Raw genomic sequence first — 16107 nt, 5'->3', positions numbered from 1 at the left:
TGTAAAATGCCAGTGCTGCTTAAGAGCCATCTTATTTCCATGTCCTCTAAAAAAAAAGGCCCAACTTTTTTTAACTTTTCATTTTATATTGGAGCGCAGTTGATTAACAATGTTGTGTTAGTTTCAGGTGCATAGCAGAGTGATTCAGTTATACATATACATGTATTTTTTCCAAACTCAAAAAAGGCCCAACTCTTTACCGCCACTTTTTGAAGCACTTCCCAACCTGACTTCCGCCTGCCTCTCAAGCATCTCCTCACATCTACCCCCATCACTAAGTTCTAGGTGTATGAACTTTATTCGGTTCTTTAAGTATACTTAAACTCTCACTTCTAGGCCTTTGCATATGCCAACCCTGCCGCCATATTTGGCAAACTCCTATCTGTCCTTCAGGTTCCAGATTAAATATCATTCTTCTTACCTAAGACCCCAACCACGTTCCCTAACAGACTAGAGTACAAGGCCCCTGTCCCAAATCCCTCACAGCACCATGACCATCCCCTTCCACAACCTTCCTGACATTTTAGAGCAGTCGCTTGCTTAATGCTGCCTTTTGTGCTGGGCTATGCGTCCTGGGTCTGTCTTGTTTGCCTTGGAGTCACCCGTACTTAATATGGTGCCTGAAACATAGTAGGTGCTCAATAAATATTTTTAAACAAATTCACTGATTTAATCATTAAAATATGTTTGCACGGGTGTGACTGGTTCAGGAGCCAGAGGCCCGCCTCAGGAACCACACCCCCGACCAGAAGTACGGCGTAATCAATGTGTAGCTTTTTTCCCACGACAGGAACAGGATGGACCTGGTCAGGACTCATCTGAGAACTGGGACAGGGTTGTGTCTACAGATGAGGAGACGACCAGGACCATCTGTGAGAAGTGGGCAGGTGGCAGCCAGGGAAGAGCCCAGGGACCCGAGGCAGGTTTTCCACTCATGCTACCTGGCCCCAGATGGAATGAGCTTAAGAGAATAGGGAAGCAATGTCCAGAAAACGAAAGCACCAGTGTGGATATTTTTGTCTTTTTCACTTTCACAATCACCAGACTGAAAACTGACCCTCAGAAGACTTTGGGAGAAGGCAGGTGGTCTGAAGAGGTGGGTTTCCTGCCAGAGGAGAGCCCACAGAGACTCTAGCTGCTTCCTTTTGCTCCTGCCTCAAGGTCAGGCCATTGAGGTTGACTTTATAAGATGCTCTTGGGGCAAAGCTGGCTGCATGTGCCTTAAGAGTGCTAACAGTAGCAATAGCCTGACGACAGCAGAGCTACCTGAAGTAAGAATGCTGACTAACCAGTGTTTGAATGAATAGGTCCCACATCAGCATGCCCATCAGGGGAGGCAAACCCTGATGGGAAAAAGCAAGGTATCTGTGACCTAGATTGGTTACTGCATCAACACCTGCCCTCACAGAGCTGATAAAGAGATTCAATGTGACGGTTGGTTACACCATAGAAACACGTTTCCCTAAGAACGTGAGGGGAACAAGTAGCAGAGATTCCTGCTTTGGGAGCAGGCCTGTCATCAGTGTGTCCTACCACTCACCTCCCTGGATCAGGGGTCTTCTGTGAAGCTGTAAGAAGGTAGAGGAAAGTCCCTTCTATACTTCAGAGATCCATGTCTCAGGGCCAGGCCCAAGGAGAGCCCACTGGTGTGATTTCTGAGGGGCCGCTGCTCCCCAACCCCTAGATGCTCCCATCCCACTGGCTGATAACTGAAATCCCACTATTAAAGCTTCGCGTTTTTCAGTGTGGAGCAGTGATGAACAACCTGAGGACTCAGAGCTACGTGTGAGACCATCAGACTGCCCAGTGATTTCAGGATGAACTTCCTAACTTTCTAATCAGTAAGGAGCCCTGTCAGTTTCCTCACAGACATTCTGTTTTTTTGTGTGTTTTTTTTAAAATTAATTAATTAATTTATTTATTTTTGGCTGTGTTGGGTCTTCATTTCTGTGCGAGGGCTTTCGCCAGTTGCGGCGAGCGGGGGCCACTCTTCATCACGGTGCGCGGGCCTCTTACCGTTGCGGCCTCTCCCGTTGCGGAGCACAGGCTCCAGACGCGCAGGCTCAGTCGTTGTGGCTCGCGGGCTCTAGAGAGCAGGCTTAGTAGTCGTGGCTCACGGGCCCAGTCGCTTCGCGGCATGTGGGATCTTCCCAGACCAGGGCTCGAACCCGTGTCCCCTGCATTGGCAGGCAGATTCCCAACCACTGCGCCACCAGGGAAGCCACAGACATTCTTTTATTCATTAAAGTAGGTATTCCAGGTCCTGAGATTATCCTTTTTTTTTTTTTTTTTTCATATTTACTTCAATGGGAAGCAAATGGGGCCTGTGTGCACTTTATTTTTCCTGAGTGTGGGAAAGGCCACCTGCCTCTGGCTTAAGGGTTTGAGCCCGATTAGAATGTGAGTCCTCCCAGAAGAATGCAGCCTTTTTGTGTGGAAAGAAGGGCAGGTTGGCACTGGGTGCTGAAGGTGTGGAGACGGTAGAATGAGGTTGGGGGACTGAGTGTGTAGCTTAGGGGTAGGAGAGTAATGTGGGGAGGGGATTGGGGCAACTTCTGTCCCCTCAGAACTCTGCCTGAGGCCAGCCCTGCTCAGAGCACACTGGACCCCGGAGCCCCAAAGCAGAGGGACGGTGCTGGGCAGGCAGGACAGCTGGCCTGGGCTCTCCCGAGCAGCTGTCAGGCCCATGGAGACCACTGCCCCCTGCCACGTGCCCGCCCCTGGTAGCCTCCAAGAGCTGCCTGGAAAGTGAAAGAGAAATCTGTCCTCTTCTAAGGAGGAAAGTCCCCCGTTCTAGGAGACAGAGTGTTTCCTCAACCCAGAGCCCAGGGGAGAATCTGTAGGGAAGAGGCCAGGGGAGCCTTGCTCAGAGGAAGCCATCCTCAGAGAGAAGCTCTCCTCAGGGAGATTCCTCAGGGGAGCGCCTCTCAGGGGGAGCAGTCCTGAGGGGTAGCTCTCCTCAGGGAGAGCTTTCTTTCCCTTCTACCCTTCCCCATCATGTGGATTCTGGCAGTCTCTCAGAGTCAGATCTGTTTCTGCTTTCTCACAGGACAGGGTCATACACCATCATTTACACCCTCGCTGAAAATGCAGTCACATCCATTCACAGCAAGGCTTCCCCTCAGCCAGCCATGTGCAATTTATGGAGAAACCTGGTGCCCTCTAGGAATTTCAGCAAGTGTGCAAGGAACATGGCAAGGACTGTGTGAGAGCCCTTCTCCTTCCACCTCAAACCAAACTATGCTGTGGCCGGTCCTGGAGTGTAGCATGTCTTAAAGGCTCCTGGAGAGGCTGGGGACGGAAAATCAGCCCTCTCTTCCGCCTGCTGCGGCGGGATGTGGGAGCACATGGCCTGGGTCTCAGCACAATGAACTGTCGTAACTTCAGCCCAGAGACCTGAACCCTCAAGTTGTCAGCAGCGCTCAAAAACACCCACCATAAGAGTGTGTGATACAGCAAAGGTGTGGAGGGACAGCTCTATGACCACGTGAGTACGACCACACCTTGCAGAGTGGGGAAGGAGGGCAACATGAGGCAATTCTGAATTTTCATTGGCATTAATGGGCATATAAAATCGCTCAGAATGTTCAGGAAATTGCTCAGGCCCCTGCCGAAGCTACCATGCCTCCTTCCTCTTCAACTTTATTTTTTGTTTGTTTGTTTGTTTGATTTTCAGCTCAGAGAACTGGGAAAATGTAAGATGTGCTCTTCATTTAGTCATTCATTCAGCCATCCATTCCTTCAGTAGTTTTCTATGTGAACAACTATCAGGCCAGGTAAAGTATTAGGCACCGGGCTTAGAAGGATGAAAAATATTATAGCTGGCCTAGAAAACTCACCATCCAGTTGCCGTGTACACACCTTTATTTCCCTAGTCTCATCAGCCTTGGGAATGAACAAGGGTGGAGTGACAGTACAGTGGTATTTGACTTGGACCACCCACAGCAATTCTTAAACTCCAAGCCTCCCACCCCCACGCCCTGCCCGGAGCTACAGCTGTTTCCCCCCTTTTGCCTCATTTGTTACCTCCCTCCCTCACCTCTGCTTCCCAGACAGAGCCCTGCTGCCCTGCTCCCGCTTGCTGCACGGGGAGCTTTTGGTGGACACTTTAAGCAGTTTCTGTTGAAACTTCCTGTTGTGTCCTTCGAGATTTCCAGGCTCTCCGATAAAGTTCTGTTGCTCTGGAATTGCTTTTTATCTGGGCTGTCACACTTCCACGGTATCTCAAAGACAGCATCTACAATTTTTCTGAATCATCTAGTTATCTCACCTGAAGCAATTTCAGTGAAAATACACATGCTATCAGACCTTTTCCTGTTTTGCAAGCAAGTTGAGAGCAAGAAAGCGCTGACTGGGGTGGAAGAGGAGGGGAGATTCCTGGGGGTTGGGGGACAAAAAGGAGAGCAGGAGAGCCAAGGTCAAACTCCCTCTCCACACACCCTGCCCAGGGCTAGCCCTGCTGGGCTGCAGCAGGCAAATAAAGGCTGTGGGCACCCACTTCCACGCCATAGAGAGCGCCTTAGGTGGATATAAATGTCTTGACGATTTAGGTCATAACAAACTTGCCTCACCTTAAAAAAAAGAACCAGTCATTCGAAGACATAATATGTATCATCAAAATCAGAACATGACATTTTCTCTGCTAGATTAGTTCCACAGTCCATCCATCCATTAAACAAATATTTGTCGATCTATCTGTACAAGGACTGAGGAAGGTGTAAGAAAACAGCTCGTTCTCTCAAAATGCTTAATTTCTAGCCAGAGAGGTAATTGGGAGGATGGGGTTTTCTTTTCCTCACCATCCCCACCCCTTCCCAGAGAATAAACCTCCCAAGGTTACAATAATAAAGGAGGTCGTTTTGTTGTTGTGAAATCCAGGTCTTGGAAAGAGACAGTCTTTTCATACAATGAGATAGATACAGGAGATACGCGGATAGGAGGTTAACATTTGCCTTCTGAGAGATCTTACATTAATTTTAAATATTCCATCTCATGCTCAGCCTCCCATGAGGGTTCCTTCCTCAACTTTCTTCTACTCTAGCATTCAAAGTTCCCCTTCTCCCCCATCCCAAAGCAGAAGGAGATGAAGCAGAGAGTAACTGACAAGGCATCTGGAAGCTTAGGCACAAAGAGAGGTGGGACCTGGGGGTGGTGCTGTGGAGGGAAAGGGTTAAGATAACTGCCTGGGAGGGGAAAAGTGGGCAGCCGAAGGAAGATCTGGGGAATGGACCCTGCCACGCAGAGCAGTCGCTCGATGTGGACCCCAAGGTTGAACAGGGAGGCCTGTGCCCATGAACCGAGGTGGGAACAAATTAAAAGGCGAAGTAAACTAACCACTGGGACCCTGAATGCTTTGGATTATAAGGCTGGAGACAGAAATAAAGAGCTGGTTTTACATCCTCTGTGATTCCGTTTGTGTGTTTGACTCCATGAGACCTAGATGAAGTCACCTTTCCCATTCCCACCCACCTCCCACTCTTCCTTCACCAGCATGCTCCTGGGCCACAGAAGGCAGCGAAATGAAGATGGTCACTCCTGGAACCTACTGACCAACCACTGAAAGACCATTCTTGTTTGGCTCTACCACCTTCCACGGAAGGGATGCTGCCAGGTTACAGACATATACACGAATATTAAGTAGAACTCAATTCCTCTGGCTGTGATGAAAGGAAGGCTTGATGGAGGAAGCAGCATGAAAAGGGAGCTTTAAAGGACACCTATGATCTAGGTCTGCAGAGACAGAGGGGAGGGAATTCCGAGCAGAGGTGAAATGGGAATGGAAATGAGATGTGTAGTCTTTATTTATCACGGGTGTCGTGGGATATCATGTGGAAAATCATTGTGATTATTTATCTCCATGATGCTGACCTCTTTGCATCTTTGTAATAATAACCTTGTCAGGAACTTACATAAAATCCCAACTGGAAATGAATATTCATTTCTTATTTTTAACCAAACCACAGATCAAACCAAACTTGCAACACACACACACACACACACACACACACACACACACACACACATCCCACTATACTCCTAAATTTGAACCAGACAATAGAATTCTGTATAATTTAAAAAGCCATTAAGGGCTTCCCTGGTGGCGCAGTGGTTGAGAGTCTGCCTGCCAATGCAGGGGACACGGGTTCGAGCCCTGGTCTGGGAGGATCCCACATGCCGCGGAGAAACTAGGCCCGTGAGCCACAATTGCTGAGCCTGCGCGTCTGGAGCCTGTGCTCCGCAACAAGAGAGGCCGCGATAATGAGAGGCCCGCGCACCGCGATGAAGAGTGGTCCCCACTTGCTGCAACTAGAGAGAAAGCCCTCGCACAGAAACGAAGACCCAACACAGCCATAAAGAAATAAATAAAATTAAATTAAATAAATATTTAAAAAAAAAAGCCATTGAACCAAAATTGTTAAGAAAGGTATATTTTTAAATTCTAAATTACTTTTCTCTTCTAAATACAATATCACATTTATTTTGGTAATCTGAGTTTGTAAGCCTTCTCTTTATTAGCACACAGAAGTCAATGAGGTGGAACTGTATGTAATGATACTGATTTCTGCATGTAGCTTGCAGAATTAGTCTTCATAATTAAACCTCTTTACTTTGCTATATCCAAAGGCTATCAGTCAGAGTCCTTAATTCAAAACACCATCACCCACTTAGCTAGTTTAAGCAAAAAGGGAATTTATTATAGGCTATGAGGTAGCGCACAGATCGTCTGAGAGGGCCAGTCGGGCTTGGAAGCTGCACATCCCAGTGTACAACTCATCACAGGATTGTATCAGAAAGACCGCCCTGGGCAGCACCATAGTGCCCACCGCCGATGCCAGGCACTATACATCAGAAGCTCTGTCACTGTTCCCCCCAAAAGCAGCCATTCTGCTGCTCTTCTGGCCAAAAGGTATCCGCATGTGTTCCTGCTCTTCATGTTGCTCTTTTCCAAATCCAATTCTTACACTGGGGCATCGGATAGGCCGAGTCTAGATAGCATGCTTGCCCCCTACACCCACATGGGAAGATGGGGAACTGAGTTCTGGTTTCCACCTTAGGAAGTGCAAGTTCACACTTGCACTCAGTAATATGGGAAGTTTGCCAAACATAGGAAGCTGTTCAAATAACATAAGGTGGTCACAAAGCATGGTGAAGTCCACTACACATGGATATAGTACCATGTGCCATGGTGCTATGTCAATCAATTTCATTGACATAAAAGTCTCTGTGTTCAATTTCTTTAGCATTCTGGAGGTTTCGGTTTCTGCCAATATTGTGAATGAAATGTCCTGAGAAAATATCCCACTACAAGAAATCTAGAAATCCTGGACAAAATATATCAAATCTCCTCTGCAAGTCATTACCAATCTTGGCCAAAAAGGTAGTGAAATACATACCCAAATGAAGCTGAAGCTGGAAAACTTAGCAATGAGTTGACTCTGAAGCTGTAGCTGCCCTTTGGAGATTTGCTGATTCCCATAAACCAGAGTTTTGAGTATAATGGTTGTGTAAGGACTGAAGTTAAAGCCTCAGGCCCATCTCAAGGTGAGAGTTGGAACAGAGAACCCCATAAAATGTTGACATAGTCAAAGAGGCTCAGTGAGAAGGTATCTACGGAAAAGCTGCTCAAAAAGCAAAGGGAGTCTCTGTGGGAATTTTTTCAGCCTGTGCTGAAGCTGGCCATGGAAAAAGTCTCTCCTAAAACTTTGAGTTTAAGACTTGACTCAGCACTACTGGTGTAGCGCAAGAAGACACAAGCTGAGAAATTTAGTGAAGTGCCTCCACGTTTGTAGTGTACGTGGTGACAGGTAAAAGCAAACACTAATTGCCCCAAGAAGGCATAGCCTCACTCCAGGGCTCTCAGGATCCCCACAAATACAGTTCAGCCAAACACAAGATCACATCATGAAATTATAAAAGACATAAGGAAACAAGCTACCACAAGCAAGAGTCAGCAAAAATAACACAGTCGAATTAGATCATCTAGGACCTCAGATACTAGAATTATGGTACAGTTTAAAATGCTGAAAGGGAGAAAAAGGAATTGGAAACATGAGCAAGGAAAAAGGTATCATCAAAAAGGGATGGGTCACACAACAGAGTATCTACAGCTGAAGAGAGAATTAGTGAACTGAAAGAAATACAAATGTAAATTTTACTCAGAATGCAAAAAGACTAAGACAGAAAGCTGGGACATATGAAAGGAAAGTTAAGAGAGACGGGAAATAGAATGAGGTCTAATATATGATAAACTAGAATTCCAGAATAAGAAACCAGAAGGCTTCAGGGATATTGGAGTTTAAGGGGCAGACCAATAAAGTACACTCTATTCTCCACTGTGTTTGGAACCAATTGAAAAATGTACATTGGATTCAGGTAGCTGGAGATAAAATGCCACATTTATTACTGATGAACTGTTGAATAAATATGTGTTAATATAGCCTTCCTAATACTGCATCTCAGAATTAAGCAAACTTATCCACCCCATCATAGGCAGTGCTGAACAGCTGAAGCCCTGGCCCCTTTCTCCCATTCTCAACAGTACTTGCCCTGAAAAACCTTAGCACAGAGAAAGAGAGAGGAATGTGTTCTAAGCCAATGTCAACTCTACTGACTATCAAAACGTTCTCTAAGGAAAATCAAATATAGGACTTGTCATTAGGATAGTCCTGGAAATGATGGAATGACCAAAGAAAATAAATTTACATCTTCCTGAATTTTATGCTTAAGCTAAATAGAGTTTAGGTGTACAGAACAGGACTATGAGGGAGAATAAGAAGAATGAGGGAGATGATATTTTAGTGATTAAAATGATCTTCTCAATATAAATCCTATTTTTAAAAACATTTGTGTTACATATTACTGTGTTCTCCGAGGGCTCTCCTCCCCCTCCAGAAGGTGCAAGCCCAGGGTGTTAAGGATGAGGAAAAGGGAGATGGGGCAAGGACAAATGTGGAGTGTGATGAAGTGTGATGCAATGAACTACCAAGGTGGCCATCTTCACAAGGAGCCAGGAAGAAAACACATTCTCAGGTGGAATTTCCTCTGGAAATGTTGCAAGAAAAATCCATGCCTCGGTGTATTGTATGGAAGGGAGAAAGGAAGAGAAAACATTATCTGCTGGCTCTCGGCATCTCCTGATTCCCATTGGCCAAGGTTTACCCCAGGACTGAATTCACCCCCTGTGCTTTTGGATGACATCACTTGGCTGCTCAGAAAGCCAGATCCCATGCTTCATGGTATACCATTTCATTCAAGTTCCAGAAGTGGAAACATGACGTGGAGCGAATAAGGCTTGGTGTTTGAGATGTGCGAACTATGCCGGTCTTAACCTAGTCTCCAGCTCAGAAATCTTTGTAGGGTGCCAACAGATTGGTGATGGTGATGGTAGAATTGGGAACACAAGCAATGCCTTTGGAAAAAAGGAGGCAATCAAGGGAATCTGAGAAGGCACACAAAGTTTGAGTTCCATGGACTCCTAAAACAGTTTTTCTCTCCATTAAGTTAACAATCTGCATGGAGATTAAATCTAGGTTCTTGGCCTTCTTAGAACTATTCTCTAACTAAACCAGATTTTTAAAATTTTTGACTGAAAATTAAAGGAAAAAAATCAAACACTGTACCAGTCAGGATAAGATAGGTTGTGCTAACAAACCATCTAAAGTTTCAGGGCATAGCATAGCAAAGGTTTAGTCCTCATTCATGCAACATCCGTTAAGGTCTCAGGTGACTCTTCAGGGCAACAATCCTCCATGAGAAGCGTCAAGGATCCAGGCTGAGAGAGGCTCCTCCGTACTTCGCTGCTCTATCTAGGTTTGTGATCTCCTTGTGAGATGGCAGAAGAGGAGCATGGAAAGTCGTGCACCTGCTCTTAAAATCTTCCTCCTGGAAGTTATACACATCACATTGGCCGACAGCATTCTTCAAAGTTAGTCATGTGACTCTGCCTAACTTCTAAGGAGTGGGAAACTGTAATCTCCGTGTGTCTGGAAGGGGAGGAGAGTCCTCGGAGAAGACAGTAATGTGTACCACAAACGTTTTTAAAAACAGGATTTATGTTGAGGATGTCATTTTAATCATTAAAATATCATCTCCCTCATTCTTCTTATTCTCCCTCATAGTCCTGTTCTATACACCTAAACTCTATTTAGCTTAAGCTTAAATTTCAGGAAGATATAAATTTATTTTCTTTGATCTTTGCATCATTTCCAGGACTATCCTAATGACAAGTTCTATATTTGATTTTTCTTAGAGAACGTTTTGATAGTCAGTAGAGCTGAAATTGGCTTAGAACAAATAGATTGTTTTAGAATTGAAAAGGACTTTAGAATGTTACAAAAACATATTTTTAGGAGAATCAGAAGAAATCTACATTGTCAAAATAAGAGTGTGATTTTAATGTCAATCACTACTCTTTCTGGCACTTCTGTCAGTATCACCATTTTGTCCTTTTCCACTGTTTTACCCTAATGTAGACTCATCATCTCTCCCTGGACCAGTTAATTGCCACTTGACAGTCTCCTTGCCTTCCCAGTCCCCATCCAACCCATGTCTCAAGATGAGGCCTGATCTTGACACTCATTTGCATGCATCTATGGTTTTAAATATTAGACACTGTCTCTCGGATTTTCTCATTACTTCCTAAGTGTGTTCTCTCTCTGTCAATACTGAAAGCTCCTGAGGATTAGAAACATTTCATATATTGCGGTATATTTTCTCCCATCCTCGTTTCCTGCCTTTTCCAGCACCTGGCCCTGAACACTGTGTGTTCACAGTGCACTCAATAAATACTAGATGAATTGAATTCTCTAAACCATACTAATTATTCATTCCGCTCAAGTCCCTGTGTCTATGTAGAATGATGGATTTCCAGACACCAGGACTGAGGGTCAATTCAAATCTCTTGAGAGCCTATTGGATTTACAGTTCCACAGCACCTTCCCCTTTCCCCACTGGTAAATAGAAGGCACAGGATAATGCCGCCCAGGATTTCTAGGCAGCTGCCCTGCATTTTATGCCATCTCTAGAATTAGTCTTAGTGGCAGCATGAAAATAAACCCACTTTTTTCTACATTCTGTCAACAAAAGGGCCAATGAATGTCAAATTAATGACTCATTGAAAGTCCATTGCATCCTGTGTCTGACTTCTTGGAGGAAGTAGACCCCAAGATTTCCGAGAACACTCTTAGCAATTTCACCACTAAGCACTCCTTTCAGATGTTTGCGTGAGTGACAATGTCTCCATTATTATAAGTCTAAGACTCTTGAAGGCATTCTGTTGTGTGATATTTAAATATTATCATAGTTTATTTCTAGTTTGAATCGAAAAAGTGGCCGAGAGGAATGCTGTGGGTCTCACCTTTCTGCTTGTTCTTTTGTAATGTAATCATGCAGGTACAAACAAGGAAGATTTATTACATAACAGGAGATGGCACTCCTAATTGTTGGGATCAATTTTAATACTCCATCAAATAAACTGGCGAAACAACAGTGCCGTAGAGAGCAAAAAGTAATAGAAAAACTGCACAAGCCGTAACACATACAAATGTTGCCGCTGAAATGTGTTTGATGTCTCACTATGTGCCACAGGGACATGCAGGAACTTCTACGAAGATGCCGGAGTCTTCCAAGTGTTGGCGAATTCCACACAAATAGTCTAACCTGATTAAGGTATAGTATTTAAACTGTGGACTTTTCAGCATTGTCTGTAATGCTGTGGGCTGTGAGTACCAAGTTTTCATTTTTCATAGTGAAGTTCAAGACAGGATGTTTGTACAAATAATTCAGATGAGACAAGAAATCCCTGTGGGGGAGGGCGATAAAGAGATCCCATTCGCTACATATCTCTGCAATATAACGTGGTTGTACAAGCCTGTATCTCTTACTAATTTTTAGTAAATTCAGTAAAATCGTTGTGGCTGTGTACAATAACAGTGTCACTGGGGTTATAACTACAGAGAGTGTCAGAGATGAAATTGAAACAAGTGTGGAATCAATATGAAAAATAAGTTAGATTCACTGTTGTGAAGTGGAATGCACCTCTATCAAAGGCAAGAACTCAGTTGTATGAAACTTTGTAAAAGGTCATAGATTGAAATATCCTGGTATCAAAAGTTACCATACGCTTTGTGACCACCTAGAGGGGTGGGATAGGGAGGGTGGGAGGGAGGGAGATGCAAGAGGGAAGAGATATGGCAACATATGTATATGTGTAACTGATTCACTTTGTTGTAAAGCAGAAGCTAGCACACCATTGTAAAGCAATTATACTTCAATAAAGATGTTTAAAAAAAAAAAAAAAAAAAAAAAGTTACCATACGATTCAAATGTATTTTCTTCCAAATAGTGGAGACATATTATCTGAGGGAGCCATTTATCCATGCTCTCCACATAGACTAATAACCAATTAAAGAATGAGAAGCACTTATTAGATATTGGTAATGATTCAACTTTGAAACACAGTCACTATTCCCTCTTCAAGCTTCCAGTACAGTTATTTAAGTAGCATTGTTAGATTTAAAGCAAGCTATTTTTTAAAAACTTACGTTTTGTGATTTCTATTCTGTGTAATTAGGATTTTCTCAATGCTATGCCTTCAAAACAAAACACAGAGATCCATTGGCTAACGTGAGATTCAAACTGTTATCTGTAACTTCTGATTTAAAGTCATTGTGTTCATCAAAACAGCCTCATTTTTTTTTTTTTTTTTTTACAGGGACAAGAAAGTAGGGTTTATTGGTGGGCATGGGTAGGGAGGGGGCAGCGCCAAGGCTCTCACGAGTGCAGGGCCCGCCATTTGTCCAGGGGGCCACGATTAGGGATGTACTTGACCCCACAGCCATCTGGGATGAGCCGCTTTTCTGCCACCACGTTTTCAAATTCATCTGCATTAAACTTAGTAAATCGCCACTTCTTGGAGATGTGGATCTTCTGGCGGCCAGGGAACTTGAACTTGGCCTTGCGGAGGGCCTCAATCACATGGTCCTTGTTCCGCAGCTTGGTGCGGATGGACATTATGACCTGGCCAATGTGGACCCTGGCCACTGTGCCCTGGGGCTTTCCAAAGGCACCACGCATACCTGTCTGGAGCCTAGATTGGAGACAGCATGCCAGTCGTTAATGTCCACTGGAAAGGGCTGTCTCCAGGGTCCCTTAGGGCAACCCATACAGGCAACAGGCTGCATACACTACCGAGGAGGCTGCTGTCTGCAGCCACTGCGCACCGGGTCCCCACGGGGAGAAGAGCACAGTCGGCTTAACTGGCTGCAACAGCCTCATTTTTGACTGATTTCTTTAACAACAAATAAATGGTATAAATTTGAAGTTTAAAAAAAAACCAAACAAACTGGTAAAAGATTAGGGATTCTTACCAAGAATTTAAATTTGATAAAAAGATTTATTGGTGATAACAATATGTTTAAAAAATTTAAAACACTTTAGTTATGAAGTCTTTGGGGTTCTAGGGCCATAACTATATCATACTGGGACACTTTATGTGTAAATAATAATTATGTGTAAATAATTGTGTGTAACTATGTGTAAATAATTATTGTTTAATAGGTAGATCTGCAGAACTCTCAAACTGCATGATAAAACAATATTCATGATTCACATATCATTTTACATTTGCCAGAACACGTTCACGTTTGTTAGCTCACGTAATCTTCAGAACAATCCGATCACATAGAAAATAGCCTTTTAGGGCTAAGTGGACAGTAAACAATGTTCCACAGGGCCCAGGATTTGTGTTGGATTACTTCAGAGCAGATGGTCAGAAACCAGTGGATTTGGGGAGGCAAGACAGGGCAACTGGGGAGTGAACAATAATAATGGGGTCAGTGGGTTCCTTGACTTTTGTACAGAATCATTCCTTGAGGGGTGTCATGTGGGCATAGTAAGGAAAGGTGAAACTAGGGGAGTCATTCTTCATTCTTCAACCCTGGGGGAGTTGCTGTGAATGAAAGCAAACCAGAGACACACGGAGGAAAGCCGCTGGGAGTCGCCCACTGGGAACCCACTCAATGCTGGTTACACTGATGTGGTTTCTCTTCGTAAAGGACCCATCAAAGAGTTTCACACCCAGAGCTGGGGACGTTGCATGGCCTCTTGCCGATAAGTGCATATGAAGAGTAGCAGGGATTTCTATGTAGCTAAGACAAACTATGTGAAGGAAATGTTTAAAAACTCCTTGGAATAGAACACATTTATTTTAATGCAAAAACAGGGTAGGGGAGGCTGAGTGAGAAGTAAAGGATGAAGTCTAAAATGGGGAAAAGAGTAGGCAAAATCACAAAATTGTAGAAATCAACATTTCCTGGGCACCTATTTTTTGTCTACTATCCTTCAAACTTTCCATTAGCCCTATGGAAAAAGCAAGTCTCAGTCTCAGTTTCTCTCTCAACATCACATGACCATTAAAGTGGCCTGTGTGAGACTTGAACTCAGATCTTATGACTGGCTTCAGGCAGGGGTCTTTCCAGTTCTCTCAGCTCTTTTCTGCCATGTTGTAAGAAAAACTGTAAAAACTTTTAATGTTGGTGCAGAAAAAAAGAATTAACATCGCAGCCTAAGAGGGCTATCCTTGGAAAGACCTGCTTTGCAAGGTCGGCTATTGGCTGGCATCTGGGAATTTGAATGATAAAGAGTTCCCTAGATTGATAGAAAACTTTGCCCAAATGATGAGAGTGGCCCAATGTGCCTAAACTCTGTGTAAACAATGTGGCTTATGTTGGTCACCTGCTTTCCTTCTGGGAGTCTGCAATTTCACTATGTGCTAGGCAGAGTGACAAGCCCCCAATAAATACCTTGAATGCCAAGTCTCTAATGAGCTTTCCTGGTAGACGACATTTCACATGTGCTGTCTCTAGTCATTGCTGAAAGATTTAAACGTGTTTTGTGTGGCTGCCCTGGGTGAGGACTCTCAGAAGCTTGTGCTTCGTCTCCTCTGGAGTTTGCCCCAAGCTCCTTTTCCCTTTGCCAATTTTATCTTGCATCCTTTAGCTGTAATAAAGCATGAGTACAGCTATATGCTGAGTCCTATGAGTCCTCCTAGCAAACCACCAAACCTAGTGGTGGTCTTGGAGACCCCCAACAGGATGGCTCATAAATAGCAAAAATAATAGTGATGGATTTCAAGTCATTGGAATTCTATGTCTTCACATTTAGTTATTGATTCACATAATACTTGCACAGAGTATTAAAATTCAACAAGTATTAAAATTCAACAAGTAAAGAAGGGCAGTTTCTTGCTTATGTCTTCCTTATACCCCCAGTTTTACTCCTTATAGGGAACCATTTCCCACTCTTTCAGACATTTCTTCTGATATTTATATCCATATTGATATATGTGCTTATACTTATTTCTTGATTTTTCAAGTTTAGGTATTATCTATTGCCTTCCTACTATAGAGAATGAGGATTTAAGTATCTTACAGCCACCAACCCCCTCAACACACCCCACACAAACTTTTCTCTTTCTCCATCCTTGTAGTATGGTTTTTTTCCAAGCATGATTTTTGGTTAAAAATCAATATTCAGTGTTAATATTACTATGACTACCTATTATTCACAGCTAAGCACAAACTGTACTATGATTAATTTCCTCTCTTCTATAACTTTTTAAAAAATGGCCTGGAGATATTATTTTATATTTTCATTTGCTCTATCACTAACTGTTCTTCTAAACTCTCTGTCAAAGTTTTAAAACTCCTCTTAGCAAGCCAAACAAGTAAGGTAACCTATCATTTTCATTGATTTTTCTGAGATATCCTCTCCTGCTAGAGATGCATCATCCAGGAATTCTCTTTGCTTCCCTCCTATGTTGGATGCCCTGTTTCACAGCTCTCATATTGTCCTCTTTCTTGGTTTGATGAAGCACATTCTCCAGTAGTCTCCCAGAAATGGCAAAAGGGAGTGAAACGTTTGAGACTTGCATGTCTGGAGATGTGTTTATCCTACTCTCACACTTGGTTGATAGCTTGGCTGGGTATAGAATTCCAAGTTGATAATCATTTCCCTTCAGAATTGGGCAGTCATTCCTTCACTATATTCCAGTTTCTAGTGTTGCTAATTAGAAGGCTAGTGATTTTCTGATTTTAGATCTTATCTTTT

General features: G+C 43.6%; 1 protein-coding gene and 1 non-coding gene across 2 annotated transcripts; both read right to left on the bottom strand.

Moving 5' to 3' along the window:
* Positions 1-12713: 12713 nt before the first annotated feature.
* On the bottom strand, positions 12714-13095 carry LOC133087091 (large ribosomal subunit protein uL16-like; the record flags this gene model as incomplete). The annotated part of the gene is made up of 1 exon (XM_061183858.1): positions 12714-13095. A coding segment is annotated over one exon (324 nt), but the record flags the coding sequence as incomplete, so codon positions are not given.
* Positions 13096-13131: 36 nt separating this feature from the next.
* On the bottom strand, positions 13132-13266 carry LOC133089266 (small nucleolar RNA SNORA70). Its single transcript, XR_009700643.1, has one exon. It is a non-coding gene; the product is annotated as a small nucleolar RNA SNORA70 (small nucleolar RNA).
* Between the last annotated feature and the right edge of the window lie 2841 nt (positions 13267-16107).

The sequence above is a fragment of the Eubalaena glacialis genome, chromosome 3 (assembly GCF_028564815.1).
Source record: "Eubalaena glacialis isolate mEubGla1 chromosome 3, mEubGla1.1.hap2.+ XY, whole genome shotgun sequence".
Classification (NCBI taxonomy): Eukaryota; Metazoa; Chordata; class Mammalia; order Artiodactyla; family Balaenidae; genus Eubalaena; species Eubalaena glacialis.
The sequence above is the reverse complement of the archived record's forward strand: the minus strand, read 5'-3'. Positions and strand labels throughout refer to the sequence as shown.